We start from the raw sequence: 17,071 nt of genomic DNA, 5'->3' as shown, positions 1-17,071 counted from the left end.
AATGACTCTGATTCATAACAGTGTATTCTCAAGTGAACCTATTTTATAAGGAGCACATTTTCAATACATTTTGTTCAATTTATTTTTGAAGTACTTTATATTCAATAATACAGAGAGAGGCAGCGAAAAATTACCGCACTATGTAGGGGACGTCAGGGAACAGATTGCTTGCAATTCATTGCTCGACTCACAGTAAGCTGTGGCAGTGTGGGCGGGCATTCAGTTCCATTACAGTAGGCCTAAAGTTACCGAGTGGTGGGGATGGAGTGCACGGACAGTGGGAAGCATACAGAGTGTTTAGTTGACAAGTGGAGTGTTCCCCTGACTCAAGTGCCTGTAATTTTTATTTGTGGGGAACTTTAAAACAGAAAGTGTACAAGAACAATCCACATACTCTTGAAGCCCTGGAGAATGAAATCAGACTAGCGATATCTGAAATTGCAGAGGTAGAGATACGAGTGTTTTGAAATTGTTTAATACGATGCAGCATTGTATCGAGAACACCGGACATCATTTTCAACTGCTGCTTTGATGAAAGGTAAGATCTACATCAGTTTTCAACTTCATTCATTAGGTAACTCTTAACTACTGTAATAATTTAGGCCTACAGTAATAAAACTGAACGCCTGCCTGTGCTGCTACAGCTTAACAGTGAGTCGAGCAATGGATTGCGGGCAATCTGTTTGCCGACATCCTTCGCATAATCCGGTAACTTTCCACTGCCTCTCTTTGTAGTATTTAATTAAATTTAATTGTATTGTTTCAATCTGTTCAAAGACAACATGGATAAGCACGATGGAAAATATACACCAAAGCTCAGTTTTTAAAATCAGTGCTGAGTGTCCCGTATTTTCTCCCGATGTTTCTGAGAACCCTAGACATAATAAAGGAAAGGAATTGTTGCAAAACGCGTAAAAATATAATTAGGAAGTATGTGTTATCTTCGTCACACATTTTTTTCCTTTGCAGTTTTCTTCACGGCAATATTTCATCTATAGTTATGGATCCATTTAAATGTTACAGAATGCTCTCCTAGGTATAGAAATAATAGATGAAATGTTCCAGAATGGTATTTCAATGAAAAATAGCTCTCTAAGACAATCCTGTCATATTTTTATTTGTGTATAATTAAGACAATTTATTACAGGGATGCAGAACTGAAGAAGAGAGGTCTGGAAGAGTTAGTTCCCTGTTCACAATCCCCCAGCCTTGAATTACGTATACTCTATTTTATTTCAAGGAGTGCAGTTCGGTGGCTCCTTTGAACACCCGCTTACAGATTTATGACTTCCTACACAAACACCTCTGACAATTCCATCCTGTCCCCTCGTCCCAACATTGCACAGTTGCCACAATCCTGGTGACCCTCGAAATGAGACTGACGGGATTCTTGGAATTCAGAAAATGCAGCAACTCTGCCTCCACGTGGATTTGACGGGAGCCTGTCAATTCTTCTGAACAAGGGTTGTGATTGGTTACTGACAGGAGAAGACAAGATTTCCGTCACAGTAAGGAAGACATTTATTTATGACAACCAATTAGTAGGGGGCAGTAGAAGGTCTGTCGGCAAAGTCCTTTCTATGAAACTGCATTCCATGAAAAAAATTTGAGTATATCTGTGATGTCCGTAAGCACACTGAATACATATCTCCTCTTCCCCTACCATGTTCAATGATGTGTCGGGTGAAAGGAAGGGACGAGTCACATGTTCCGGCTTGTGATGTGTGCCACAACTATACCACAGTTTTGCATCCCTGATTTATTAATTTATTCTTTCTCACTATACATCAATCATCTTCATCATGTCTAAAGGCAAACTATTTCAAGCTCATTAGAAAATACATTTAGACTGAATTGTAGTAATAAATATTGAAATGTTTGAGTAAGGAACTGTTGCTCTGTTGGACGTGCATTTCTGATTCAGTATTTTCTTACCTTCTGCCTCGGTGCACAGCTTGTGGTACCAGACCATGGGGCAATGTTCACAGGACAGCACCGGCAGTTTCTCTCGCCTTTGTGCTTCTGAAGTGGCAAGGAATGCCTGAGTAATGGCTGTAAAAGCAATCAGACCATTTCTGTTATTCCTACAACTCTATAGATCTCGTAGATGTTCTTGGTTTGGAGTGACAATGAAGCTGAAAATATAAACATAACTTCTGGGGATTCAGTCATTTCATTATTTTAAAAAGGTTCTGAAATACCTAAAAAAAACTTTGAGAGGTCTTAGACAAAAATGATACATAAGGCCCATTATGTGGTAGAGGATAGGAAATTAATTTAACGGTAATAAAATCATTAACATATTATGTAATAAATACACATTCGATAAATGGCGTAACTAATTTTTTCTGTATTTGGCGATACTAAATTAATTTAAAATAGGGGAATTATCTTATTTAGATGCCAAGTCACGTTTAGTAAGCGAAATCGTCAATTACAATCACCTCTCTTGACACACAGTGCATCATAGAAAGGTATGTATCAATTTAAGGTATACATCGATCCTTAAAATGTCAGTTTTCTTCGCCTCATCTGAAAGCTCATTTTCTTTCTTACTTACCTATTTAAAATGACTTTTAGAGAACTGTCCTCACATAAGCCTGCCATTGGTCCCTATCCTGAGCAAGATTAATCCATTTCCTAGCATCATACCCCAACTCCCTCAAATCCATTTTTATATTATACTCCCATCTACGTCTCGGCCTCCCAAAGGTCTTTTTCCCCCAGGTCTCCCAACCAACACTCTATACGTATTTCTGGATTCACTCAGATTCATCTCAAACATCTGGATTTAATGTTCCTAATTATGTTAGTGAAGAATACAATGTGTGCAGTTCTGCATTGTGTAACTTTCTCCATCCTTCTGTAACTTCATCCTTCTTAGCCCCAAATATTTTCCTGAGCACCTTATTCTCGAACACCCTTAACATCTGTTCCTCTTTCAAAGTGACAGTCCAAGTTTCACAACCATACAGAATAACCGATAATATAACTGTTTTATAAATTCAAACTTTCAGTTTTTTGAAACTAGACTAGATGACAAAAGCTTCTCAAGCTCATTTTCTATTTTAAAAAATATATCTTGTACGTCGTACTCATTATCTCATTAACTTCTTAATTATTTGGGCCTTTACAATACAAGCGTACCTGTACTATACGATGTTCTACAGCATACGCCATCTCTAATGCCTCCTTTCTCCTAATTCAGATTTTTCCACATTTTTTTTATCCTTTTCACAGACAAGAAGTAGACTTTCAATTGTGTAAATGACTTCATTCAAGTATCAAAATAAAGCTTAAACATGTGTTATATACCAAAATTATTCACTGTAAGTAGTTGATCATAAATATAATTTTTTTTCTGAAGTACACATATAATGTAACAGATATAAATTGAAGGGTCCAGGGGAAAAACCTGTTAAGTCCAAAATTATCAATTTTTTGTTTTGGATGCCATGAAATACCTCAGGCAGTAGAGATTTCAGTGGTTTAATTGTACAGAGTAAAAACTTGATTAAGCCAGATATATTTGAAGAATGATAACTCAGATACAATAGAATGTAATGGACCTTGAAACATTAAACTTTCTCTCCTGTAAAAACAGTAAAATGTGACTTAGCAGGTTCTTCCCCTGGACCCTTCAATTGTTCAAGATAAATAAATAATTTTATTATGTAACCTGAAGTTAGGTTTGTCCAGAATTTTACTTATTTACTTTTTTTTTTCTCCCCCCCCCCCCAAAAAATTGTTTGGGCCCCAAAAATTGATGTTCACGTTTAAATGTACATAATTGCTTAGTTTACTTCCAAGAATCATATTAAAAAAGTTTGAAAGACATTAAGTAAAAAAAATATGTACAGATATATATGTAATGAATGTACTGAAGATCTTGGCTATTGCTTTTCTTCTCTAAGGCTCCTGCTTGGCAAATATTTTAAATTCGTATTAGAACTCACACACTCACAATCATACACATTCACACACTCGCTCACAATCTATTTCAATGATCTATGATCACTTCTTTCTTCAATGCTTATTCCCACAAACGAACTCACCTGCTACCACATCATCTGCTACAGATTCTGACTGGCACTTGAAAACATAGCCAATATAACACTCTACGTTAACTTCTCGACAAATAAACCCGAAGTGGTCCGCATGTTTGTTTCCCTGCAAATAAGATTTAATAATTAACTTCAATTAATTAAATAGTGCGCAATGCTGAATTTAAGTGGTTATTTCTCCGAAAGTATAAAAGGTGTTATTTTCAAATTTTTACATGTTACTCTACTTGCTTTTAGGATTATATTGGTGGTTGTTTGTTATATTAACTGCTATAATTGAGTTTTAAGAAACTGTATTCAAATGAAAGAAGGAAAAAAAAAATTGTTAAATTCATGCACCTTTCTCTTGAAAACTGGTTAATGTACATGGTTAAAATTTTTCATACATATTTGCAATATACTTATCTACGTTCACAAGTAAAATTATAGATCTAGCTCCATTTTATCACATTTTTTTTTTAAATAATTTACTTTTATAAAAATTATATTGAGAAAAACCTGAAATTTTCAACACAAAAATATATATAATCTTGTAATACATATTCTATCAATGTAAAAGTGCTACCATCAAATTCATTATATGATGTACAATGAGCGTGCAAAATTTCAGCTCTGTAACACTAACAGTTTTTGAGATATAGGTGCATATATACATAAAAATGTTGTTTTAAGAAAACCGTGTTTAAAAATTAACATCTATTTCTGACTTACTTACAAATCTACACTAATTATAATATTACCACTACTATTTAGCCTACATCATTACTGTTAATTTACAACACTATCACTACTGGTATTTACATCCTGCACAACGTTTTCACTTTCACATTTCAGTGAAGGGGTGTGGCACTACTGATTTAATGAGACAGCCGCTTCAATTAAAAACGGTTTTTTGTAGGTTAGACACATCGCAACATTATAAGACTATATATTCTTTATCAGGAAAATTCAGAAGATTCAGAGAATTTATTTCCGTTAAAAACAAAAAAATTAAATTTTTCGATGATTCTGAGTACAGTATCTTGTTCCCTTAAGAATGTCGCAGATTCATCCACAAACTTCAAGAGGAAATGGGCAAGTCATATGATGTGGAAGGACCAAGAGTGGTGAACTTTCAGGATAACAGCATGGGACAGAAATACCGGTAATAGAAATATAGGGACACAAAAAGCTTTATGTATGGATGATCTAAAGAAGAACTTTGGAGCTAATGATCAAGAAATGCAAAAATGACTTATAGAACTAATTTCTAAAGCACGGGTCATACTTCATGAATCGCTCTGTATATATTCATATATAGTTACCCTTGGACCTTCATTATAAATAAAACGGAAAGGATTACTACGGAAAAAAGTTTAGTCAATTCTATTACAGTAAATTTTTAAAGAAATTAGGTCAGAAAAAAATCAATTGTGATAAAATTGAGTACAGTATCAGTCAGATATAAAATACAGCCTACCAATTTTTGTAAGGGCTGTCTACCAAGGAAATTTAATACGGATATGGTTTATACAGTGAGGGTTCATTGTCCTTTGTATACTACCATAAAAACTTGGTTTATAAAATTTAAGAGAGAAAGAACGGAGATAAAAATAAATACCGTGCTGTAAGACATACTTATGTGACCATTCTAGAAAATATTGATGCCATGCATGACATGAGTTTAGACGATCGAAAAATTGGGCTCTAATATACATATCACAAACTTTTTTCTTTTTCTTTTTATTCCGCATGCTCCATTGCAGTAATGCAATACTACACGCAGACTTAAGAAATTTCCTACGGAAAACGTATATTTGACAACGTACATCATGATTTGGATATGAGAAAATTATCTGCTAAATGATCCCTGAATGCAGTGGCGGTGCGTCAATAAGAGCACAAGAGCACGTGAACACCTTGTTTCCATTAATGCACGACTAGTTCTATTGTTTAATACCGTATTGACGTAGTTGGAATGTATAATATCAGAATCGAGTATTTTAAACTTCCCGCATCTTGCATAAACTTCTTATGTAAACATCCGTTCACGTACAAGCCGTGCTCTTTTCAAGAAGGTTACAGGAATTTCACGCATGCGTGGGAGAAAATAGTCTTTTGCTGGCCGCTTATGACTCGTCAAGAGCACAAAGCGTTAAGTGAACTGTGAATCTATCCTACAGATGTCAGATGCATCGATGCCTATCGTTCACGTGCTATATCTCGAGGACGAAATTTAATAGTCTGTATTTTAGCCTGTAGTTGTCAGCATCTCACTGTCGGAACGTTTAAATTATGTGGTTGTGTGTACAGTGCTGCTACGAGAGTGTAGTTTGTGAATTACTATACTTCAGTGTCAGCAAAATAGCATAGTTTGGCTTTCAAAGACGTACTGGCTGAATGAGATGGTGATATAAATTTAAATATATGTATGGTGGTGTATATTATTTAAGAATAATATTTACTGGCATGTACTTATAGTAATCAATCTATCCGAATGGGATTACAGTACTGGTATGGGCTATAGTGTATCAGTGTGTTGTGAATCAAAATATAGCCTATTACTGAACACACGCTTTTGTAAATAACAGCATTGTGGTATGTATTAATTTTTAACAAACGTAAACAATGAACTCAGTTCAAGTAATTTTGAACAGTAAAGAACTGGGTAAACTGGGTTACGAGGAAAAATTGGAAATAAAAAGATTGGGTTTCATTAGGCCTATTATTATTATTATTATTATTATTATTATTATTATTATTATTATTATTACATGTAGTTTTGAATTTATATACGGCTTTTTCGGTAGTGAAATATATTGGAATCATGACATTTCATATTAGGCTAAACGTACGATTTCAAACTCTCTTCGATTTTGGAACACAAAATTGTGAACACACACAATATTTTATCACGAGCCGCCACTGCCTGAATGTCTGAAATGACTCAGAATGACAATTTCAAAGTTTCTTTGCCGCCATTTTCAAGAGGATCCTTCTAACTTTTTTTGGATTGTATTGTGATTATGGACGAAACATGAATCCATCATTACGATCCAGAAACGAAGGATCAATCAAAAAGAATGAAAAAGCTCTGGTTCTCCCTGCCCAAAGAAATGTCAAGTTAAAAAATCAGCAGAAAAGTTCCTTGCATTAGATTTTTGGAACAAATACGGAATAACTATGACAGACTATTTAGACCAGAGTAAGTCCACCGTAGTGGAATACCAGTTAGCATGTCTGATGTGAAACGAGCGGACCAGGGTTCAATTCCTAGTTGGGACAAATTAGCTGGTTGAGGGTTTTTCCGAGGTTTTCCGTCAACCAATTGAAGCAGAATTGCTGGATAACTTTCGGTGTTGGATCTCGACGTCATTTCGCCATCATAATTACTTTTTCTCTCTTTCATCAACATCTCTGTTTCTTTCCCTTATTTCGGGTTTGCAGCTTACTCTGATGCAGAGTCGGCAGTGATGCCTACGTGGAAAGGGAAAGGAATTCTGTAGGCTGTAGGGAGTTCGAAGGCAGCCCACAGGGGAATCTGTAGCACAAGGAACCTTAGGGTAGTACAATGGGCCCACCCATGCGTGGGTAGTTCCTAGTCTGTGCTCCTCTCCTCAAGGGGGACTAATAAAATAGAATAGATCAGGGAAAAATTGTGACGTGAGCATATTATTCTTCGTTACTAACTAAGCTTTCGAAAAAATATGTGGACAAACAACGTAGTAAAATTTTCAAAGGCATGGCACTGTTGCAAAACAATGTATTCACTCACAAATCCCTGATTGGATTGCAGAAAATTGATAAAGCCCCCATATTCGCCATATTTAGCCCCTTAGCCTATTTAAAAAAAAGTCGAATGAAGCAGTAATATGTACTGTGGAAGAGTGGTTTTACAGACCAAAATAATCGATTTTTTAAACATTAAATTACTTGATGACCATTATGCTAAATGTTTAGAGTATACAGTCGACCTAGGTAGCATAGTCCGTATAGTGTTGGTCTTCTATGCTCGAAATTGCGGGTTCGATCCCTGTCCTGGTCGATAGCATTTAAGTGTGTTTAAATGCGACAGGCTCATGTCAGTAGATTTACTGGCATGAAAAAAAAAAACTCGTGTGGGACAAAATTCTGGCACACCAGCGATTCTGATATAACCTCTGCAGTTGTGAGCATCGTTAAATAAACTTTTGCATGTTACTCTAAGAATTTATCAATACAGTGTCGCATATTAAATCAAAATAAACATTCGCTTTCATAAAAATAATAAATTGTCATTTTACAAGAATATTTCTTTTCAACTCTTTGATGATAATTTTTCAGCTCTAATTTCTCAGTCTAGCTCATCCTTTCTCTACATTAAATTTATAGTCTGAAGATGTGATGTAGCAACAGGCTTATTAAAAATTTTTGTTATAATCTATTTTATAAAATATACTACCAGTGAATGTACAAGGGACTCCAGAAAGTATAAACGTGTTGTACCTGAATACAGCTGGCTACATCCTTGAGATGTTTGTGCAGGAGTATCTGCTTTCGATCTGGACTGATGAGCCTCAGGTCGATGCGGCCAACTTGAAATAGCATTGTGCGATTGTGATCATTGTGAGTCTGCAACAATCAATCAGTATCTCACAATAAAAAATTAACAACAAATAATACAACACTAAAAGTAAGTTATATTATTACCGTTAGAACCCGAAATCCGTCAAAACCAGTTTCAAGTAGTAAAAACTATTTAAATAAATTTAAATAGAAATTAAGTTTTCGTAAGGTCTAGAATCAGTGACAGGTTAGGTTAGGTTTGTTTAGGCTTCTGGTAGGCCTTTCATACACATATTTTGTTCCTGCTTTTGTTTTTTTAAACTAGTTTTTACTAGTTGAAACTGGTTTGACGGATTTCGGATTTTGATGGTAACATATATACTGTATTAAGAAATAACACCAAGACAGAGAGATATATACAATTGATGTTTTCTATTGTAAATTTTCGTACTAGTATCGTAATCACTTACTGTACTTTCTGTTTTCTTGAGCTCTTTTGCACTGCCTGTGGATGCTGCTCGATTTCTCATAGGCTCAAGTGGAAGCGACCTGTATGAAAATATAAAAAATACAAAATAAAATGAAAATAATGTACTAAGGAAAAAATAAATATGACAAATTAGAGTACCTGCGAGTGTAGAAAAAACTGTACTGTAAAGCAGGAAATGTAATCGGCAATCAGATTGGAAAAAATTGCTAACAACTTCCGTTTCCATTCATCCATTCAAGAAAATAAAAAATACCGTATTTTAAAAATACATCATAATAAGTACCGTAACTTTGCCTGTCTGTCTGTCTGTCTGTCTGTCTGTTTGTTTGTGTGTTTATTTATTTATTTATTCATTTTATTCTCTACACTGATAATCAGGCACTAGCTGATTCTGAGGATGGTCTACAGATATTAATGTGCAATCTTAACGAAGTAGTTAAACTTTATGATATGGAAATATCACAGGAGAAAACAAGTTCTAGCCTTCACAGGGAAAAACCCAACTCCAAATAAGTTATGTCTTGATAATAAATTACTAGAAAGAGTTGTAACTCATTTAATTATCTCGGCAATTCCCTTACCTAAAGAAGTGATATAGACATTAATTATTAAATTTCTAAAAGATATACGCACAATAAATTCAGTTATAAAACTCTAGTTCGGCCCATCTTTATTTATAGGAATGAAAGCATATAATCAGTACATGTGACACCTCTAGAATTACAAAGAGATGAGGTACTGCTAGCTATACTCTGTATGAGATGGGTTCTTAAGAAGAATGAGGACATCTTGAAGGGATTAGAGATTAATCTGGTTTTAAGAGTACATTCGAGCTATTCCATCTCAAATCGACTGAAATATAGAGAAAATTGATCTTACAATTTCTAAATACAATGAAACTTTTTTTGTACGTAGACAACTGTGATACAATGATTTGTGCAAAGTTTGAGGCATCAGAACTTCATAGTGTTTAAATTAAAAATATTTAAATTTATCGTATTTTCATAAAATTAGCAACTTTAAACTGTTGTAGCTCCGAAACCCTTTCACCCAATGATCAAAATCATGGTTTATTTGATGGTGAGAAGTTAAAGTTTATATTCACATATAAACAGATTTTCTTACTTTTTATGGAAATGGAGAAATTTAGATTTTTCCTCATTAAGACGCCTTTGCCTAGGGGGGGGGGGAAAAAAAAAATTAAAAAAAATAGATTCCGCATTGAAAGTACAAATAAATACATATTTTTTACTGATGGCACGCTGATAAGAAAGTATTGAAAATATCAAATAAAGAAAATAAATAGTAAGCGTGTGAACTAACCAGCTGACTGTGAGACGGGAGCTAGCCGAGGTAAGCAAGGCCAGGAGACATAAACACGTGATGTGTCGTCTAGCAGTCATGGCTGTGCTAGCTTTATCACAGGTTTTCATAAACACGGGAGTAAAATGACGCCCAACGCTCGCTTATCTTGAGCTCTCGGCCAGTGCCCGACCGGGAATCGAACCCGGGCCACCTGGTTTCGCGGCCAGACGCGCTGACCGTTACTCCACAGGTGTGGACAGGTTAAGGATATACTATAGATGATTTTGTAAGTATAATAATAAACAATAAATTAGGAAGTGTAGTAGAAAGATAAGTGAGATGATAGAGATAATGAAAAAAGGCGAGGAATATGGTGGAGGAGGCTAGCCAGGATAGTGAAGCACAGCATGGAGAAAACGAGTTAGGAAAACGTGATGCACGTAAGAAACAGACATAATAACGATCCGATTGAATAATGGTGTAGTAAGGATTAGCAACAAGTATTATTAGAAACAGGGTATGTTCGATATAAGTGAACTGGAAACCAAGAAAGGAGCTGTAAAAGTGTCAATTTTGAATGAACTAAATTAAATCATTAGGTTCTAAAGGTGGGAATACAGATCAATTTAGATGGGGGCAGAAATAAGAGATTATAATAAATAGTGAATGAGTGTAAGGGAAAGAGGAGGATACAATAATGAGGGAATGTAAGTAAGAGGTATGAATCTAAATTATAAAGGCGTCTACAGAAGATATAGTTGTAATGAATGTAATTGTAACATTGGATACAAAATTGTGAGGTCCACATTACATGGATGTAAATGTTGACATGAAATATATAGGCTATCAAATCATATAAGAAAGTCAATATCTAAATTATTAAGAAAATCTGGAAATGTTACTGAAGTTGATGATGGTGACTTGTTATTAAGATATTATTCTTGTATTTAAGTGGAGGAACAAAGGAAAAAGCCTTCAGACCAACAGTACACCCAGATACCCCAAATATACGTACCCCCAAACTAAATTCAGCTTGTTTTGCTATTAGATCTATGCAAAAGATAGGAAATATCAATACCTAAACAACAATATACTTTGCATACTTCCACTCGGTAATGAGTTTTGGAATAATATTCTATGGAAATTCCACAGATAGTAACAGTATATTTCTATTAGAAAAAAAGAGTAATTAGAATAATAGTAGGTGCCAAATCTAGGGAATCGTGTAGGACTATTTAAAAAAAACTACAAATAATGTGCATGGCTTGTCAGTATATCTTTTCATTAATAATCTTCCTCGTATGTAATCGTGAAAACTTTGTAACTAATTCAACAGTTCATAGCATGAATATGTGTCAAAAAATGACTTTCATACTTCATCGGCAAGTCTATCGTGCTATCAAAAAGGAGTGCGTTATATGGCAGTAAAAATTTTTAATAGCCTCCCTATTGCTATAAAAAATGAAACTCAAAACATAAAATTATTTAGGGCCAAATTAAAGAAGTACCTAATTTCTCACACCTTCTATTTTGTAGGTGAATTCATGACATTCAATAGCACTTCATGAAATTGATACTAAAACTATGTGTTGTACTAGCAGATGGACACTGGAAAGTTTTCGACGGACACTGGAAAGTTTTCTTTTCTCAATCGTACTATCAGGGACTGGAATGATTTACCTGCAGACTTACTAAAGGCTTTACCAACAACCAAAAACGTATTTAAAATAGGCTTAAGGACTTTACTAATAGACGGTAATTATACACAGTATGTAAAGGATGTAAATGATATTTTGCTATTGAGGTGTTGTATCAGTGAAGAATTATGTTGTGTCAGTGAAGTGTGTTGTGTGAGTGAAGTGTGTTGTGTCAGTGAAGTGTGATGTGTCAGTGAAGCGTGTTCCTGTCAGGGAAGCTTTATAGTTTATAGTGGCAATGCAAAGTATTTGAACAGTGAAATGTTTTTGAAGTGTTAGTGAAATCAGGATAGAATCGGTGAAATGTGTCGTAATTCCAGTGCAGTGAGCGAGTTGACAGCGAAATGAGTGTAATGTGGAAAGGTACTTGTGCAGATATGAACATATCATACTCGTGGGTTTTAGTTCGAACTTAGATTTAAGATACAAATTAGATTTATTTTAAATGTTATTTTAAGTGATCGTGCTTCATTTAATTTAGGATATTCCCTATTATTATTATTATTATTATTATTATTATTATTATTATTATCATCATCATCATTATAAATTATTGTTAGTATTAATTATTTGTATTAATTATTGGTATTATTATTAACTGTATTTTTAATTAATAAGTTTATTATTGTCATTATTGAGTGTAATTAGTTACCACTGCCACCGGGTATATATCCATTGCAGTGTGAATGAATAAATACATACATACATATATTGTAAATCTCGTCTGTATATATTTCATCTAGACTGTGACTATAAATTAAGACTTTATAATAGTATTAAGTTTTTTGACTTGTTCCATATTCTAGCTGTAAGCAATGTATGAATACCATGGAATTTAATAAATACAATACTGATCACAGAACTTACTGTTGTTTTGCCCATGTTGAGTCGGTACCAATTGTGGAGTTGTTACGTACAGGAAGAGCTTCACTTGGTGTCGTTGGTTGCGAGTGCTGACGGGGCACTATGTTACTCTCACTCTGTGAAACTACACTGATCGCTTCCATGGAATCACCGAGCTGCTTGCTATTAGACGACGGCACCATTGGAGATAGCACTGTTGGGGACACCATGTTCAGGTTATCTGCTGTCTCCACTTCCCCACTACAGCCTGAATCCTGCAATAAAGTGTGAAGACTAGCTGGGTAATTCTCCTGATTAACTACACCACAAGAGCCACAATTTTTTTGACGTCTATGAATTAAAATCAGTATAAGAGCTGCACTTCAATAAACGCAAATAATGATATTGCGAAAACTGCTATAAGTTTTAAAGTAATACGCTTAAAACTATGATACTATACAGTACTATTATTATAGAACAAGAAGTCCTGTAGCGGTAATGTGCACTGAAGTCGCGCGCATCTCCTCCGCCGGTGAAGGTTACTTATGTCCCAGCCTCTATAGGAACTTGCTAAAATGCCTTGGATTTATAGTAAGTGATTATTAGAAATTGATGTAATCACTGGGAGAGCTGTATGCTCACCCAACCTTCCCTAAATACGTACCTTACTTATATACGAAAATCGTCGTACGTGAATGAAGAATACGGCCATATTTCGTTAATGTGAAAGTAGGTTCAAATGTCGCCAACATAATAATAATACTACACACCTAATCAAACCTAACCTAACCTGTCACATAACACACTTAATAAAACCTAACCTAACCTATCACATAATACTACACCCCTGTAGTAACATTCCTAAAGTTTAGTATCATTGCGTTTGCAAATGTTGCCTGCCTTGGTGTAGGGGACGTGTCGAGAACCATCTAGTGGAAGAAGTGGAACGTGATTGCGAACGTATTTTATCTCCATTCTTCATAATTACATTTAATTTGTTAAGCATGTGAATGAATCAATGTGTTTAATGCAAGGATAATTGAAGTAAAAATTGAAATGTGTTGTGGTTGTGATAAAAGCATTGAAAATTGATTTATAACGTCATATATAATGGCAGTGACAAAAGTGTGTAATACTCGTTCAGTGGCCGGTGGATACTCTACCTTGACCCCTCCGCCCTCATTCGCGGAGTAATGCTCCAAGATGGAGTAATTTTTCGGCCACACAGCGGAATTAAACTCAATTTATCTTGGCATTCGTTAATGTAAGATATTCTTGTCTGGTATCATTGTAAAGCGCTCGAAGAGATCTATGTAATAAAACTAAAAATTAACTTATTCAACGTAAAATTAATTTTAAAGAATTGTTTCTCTCAGGAAGACATAAGTGTTTTGAAAATGCTACGCAATACCCCTTATGAGCGTAATAAGAATGGTGAAAATCTGAACAGGAGACAAGAGTGAATCAAAAGAAATCGAACAAGTCTAAAATCACTAACACCAGGCGTGTTAAACAGTTTAAACAGCGCAAGAAAAAAGCCGAGGATTACACCGCCGAATAATATTGGACTCAACTATCGAACTTGTACACAGGCCACCCGAAAACGCAATTCATTTTTGTTCAAAACGAATTTTCTTATTTATCATCCAACACATGAAGTAATCTTACACAAAATCCTGCGCCTCAATCAGACTTGAGTCTATATCTAGGTATATAAAGGTTGCTTCTCTTTCTTGGGATTTCACTTCGTCAAAAGATCTAGGACGAATTCCTAGTATTGCGTCCTCCGTGTTACCATATGTACAATAACAATTAGGGCCTAACTACAGTAAAATCCCTCGTAAATGGCACCGAACCGGCAATACTGAAACAACGGCACTTTTGGCAAAAAAAAAAAAAAAAAAAAAAAAAAAAAAAAAAAAAAAAAAAAAAAGTTTAAATCTGCCACAATGCCACAGTCTGGGCCGTCAGGTTTGCCACATAAGGAAGTTCGCACGAACTTTCATTTTCAGTGAATATTCGAACCTAAAATTAGTGTATTACTGTATTTGTGTTGTGTGATGAGTTTTATTAAAGAAAACACACACAGTTTTTATGTTTATTTAATTGTTTTTGGGTCGCCAATGTTGCCACAATAGGAAGTTCGCATGAGCTTTCGTTTTCAGTAAATATTCGAATCTAAAATTAGAGTATTAATTGTATTGTATAATGTGTTTTAATAAAGAAAATCCACACAGCTTTTATGTTTATTTAATTATGTTCAGGTCGTCAGTGTTGCCACATTAGACCTAGGAAGTTCGCACGAACTTCAATTTTCAGTGAATATTCGAACAAAAAATTAGTGTAGCTATTATTTGTGTTGTGTGATGTGTTTTAATAAGAAAAATCCACAGTTTTTATGTTTATTCAGTTATGAGCAAGTGATAGAGAAATAAGCTTCACATGGCTGCAGTTTCAACATTTGACACCATGAAATACGAACTCTTTTTTTTGTATATACCGGTATTTATTCAATTATCCGGCAAAATCTCGTATCTGGAATTTCCTGGTCCCTTTGGTGTCGGATAAGAGGGATTCTGCTGTACTATGATCTGTTATTCTAGTAATTTCTTCTGGACATCTCGCAGCAGTGGTACAGGAAGAATTTACCATTTCCGTATTTTATAGTGCAAATTATAATGATGATAATACGAAAATGTCTTAATTGTTACATACAGGTGGAACACAATTATTAGTATTACTATTTAATCATCTGGGCTTAAATGATATTGTTTATTATAATAAATCAATCGAATTTTTCATGCAATATAGTAATTTTTAAACATGCACACCTGAGATCCTCTTCGACTCTGCAACTCATCTCGACAGGTACCCAACACGACATTGTTTCCTGGAGCACCAGATTGATTGATATGTCCATTGCTGCCAGTAGACACTCCAGTTGCTGACATGTTAAGGGAACTGCCTTGTTTCGTAATTTTACATTTCCCTTTTTCGAGTTCGTGCACTCGAAACTTTTCCAGGGCATCATCAATGAACGATTCTGGAACCTTTTTGTGGGAGACTTTGATTTTACCAATATATAGTACCTGCAAATTATATTAAAGTAACAATAAATTATTCCATTACGGCCCAAGATTGTATTAAGATTTTTTTTAATGATCCAAAATTAAAATTATTAAACAATCAATTATTCGAAAAACTAATGCCTGAATTATTTTTAAAATTATAATCATCACATATAAATTCTTATTCTTTATTTTTTGTCACTTCAACAATGTTGTACCTATTCTTAACTTCGTATCTTTATGTAAATGTAACATAATTTGTTTTCTTTTTATTACAGTTAACAGTTTAATCGCAGTTGTGATTATTATTTTTTTTCGATATACAGGGTGATTCACAAGAATTTACCGCCACTTATTTCCGAAGACATTATTAGCAAAAAATGTCATATAAACATGTGTCCTAATCTCAATATTTTCAGAGTTACACTAATTTGAAGTTGTTTGTAAAATACCTTTTTCCTTTAGTTTTATAGGTAAAAGAATATTACAAATAGATAATGAATTATTCAGAAGTGTCATTTCTTTAATTGTTCTGGAGCTAAAAATGTGTTGGTAATTGATTTGTACAGATTTTGTTTTTCAATTTTTAACTAAAAAGACATCATTCATACGCACTTAACACAAAAATTGTTACAAATCATACGACTTTAGGAACTTCACTCTTTACAGTTTAATTATGCATCCTAATGTACAGTCTTAAAGAATTTACAAGAATGTCGTGATTTGTAACAATTGTTGTGATAAATGCGTAAGAAAATGTAATTTTGTAGTTAAAAATAAAAAAAAAATCTGTACAAAGCAACTATGGAATTCACAACACATTTTTCATTTATCTCTCATGTAGTCCGGATTTGTGAGAGGCGGTCCAAGCGAGAAAAGATTAATCAAATATATGCATAATTACATATATCTCCTACTCAACTGATGAACTGTTTATGTTGTAAACTAAATTAATCTGCTTGCTAGATATTGTATAATTTTTTAATAACTTTTGACTTGTTCCACATCTCAAAACTACAATGCTGATATAAGATCTATGGAATGCAATAAACTTACTTACTTACTTACAAATGGCTTTTA

At 34.3% G+C, this 17,071-nt stretch overlaps 1 protein-coding gene across 4 annotated transcripts in view; it reads right to left on the bottom strand.

Annotated features, from left to right (window-relative positions):
• Nucleotides 1-17,071, bottom strand: part of plx (PTB_TBC1D1_like and TBC domain-containing protein plx) — a 403,577-nt gene that overhangs the window by 30,761 nt on the left and 355,745 nt on the right. For all 4 annotated transcript variants that reach the window (XM_069829428.1, XM_069829431.1, XM_069829429.1 and 1 more), the window contains 6 exons: nt 15,755-16,012; nt 12,948-13,198; nt 9,059-9,137; nt 8,529-8,654; nt 4,056-4,170; nt 1,936-2,052 (listed from right to left, as the gene is read on the bottom strand). In XM_069829428.1, the coding sequence (XP_069685529.1) occupies nt 1,936-2,052; nt 4,056-4,170; nt 8,529-8,654; nt 9,059-9,137; nt 12,948-13,198; nt 15,755-16,012 (946 nt within the window). The remainder of the gene's footprint in view (nt 1-1,935; nt 2,053-4,055; nt 4,171-8,528; nt 8,655-9,058; nt 9,138-12,947; nt 13,199-15,754; nt 16,013-17,071) is intronic.

This window comes from Periplaneta americana, chromosome 6 (assembly GCF_040183065.1).
Source record: "Periplaneta americana isolate PAMFEO1 chromosome 6, P.americana_PAMFEO1_priV1, whole genome shotgun sequence".
NCBI classification, from domain to species: Eukaryota; Metazoa; Arthropoda; class Insecta; order Blattodea; family Blattidae; genus Periplaneta; species Periplaneta americana.
The sequence above is the reverse complement of the archived record's forward strand: the minus strand, read 5'-3'. Positions and strand labels throughout refer to the sequence as shown.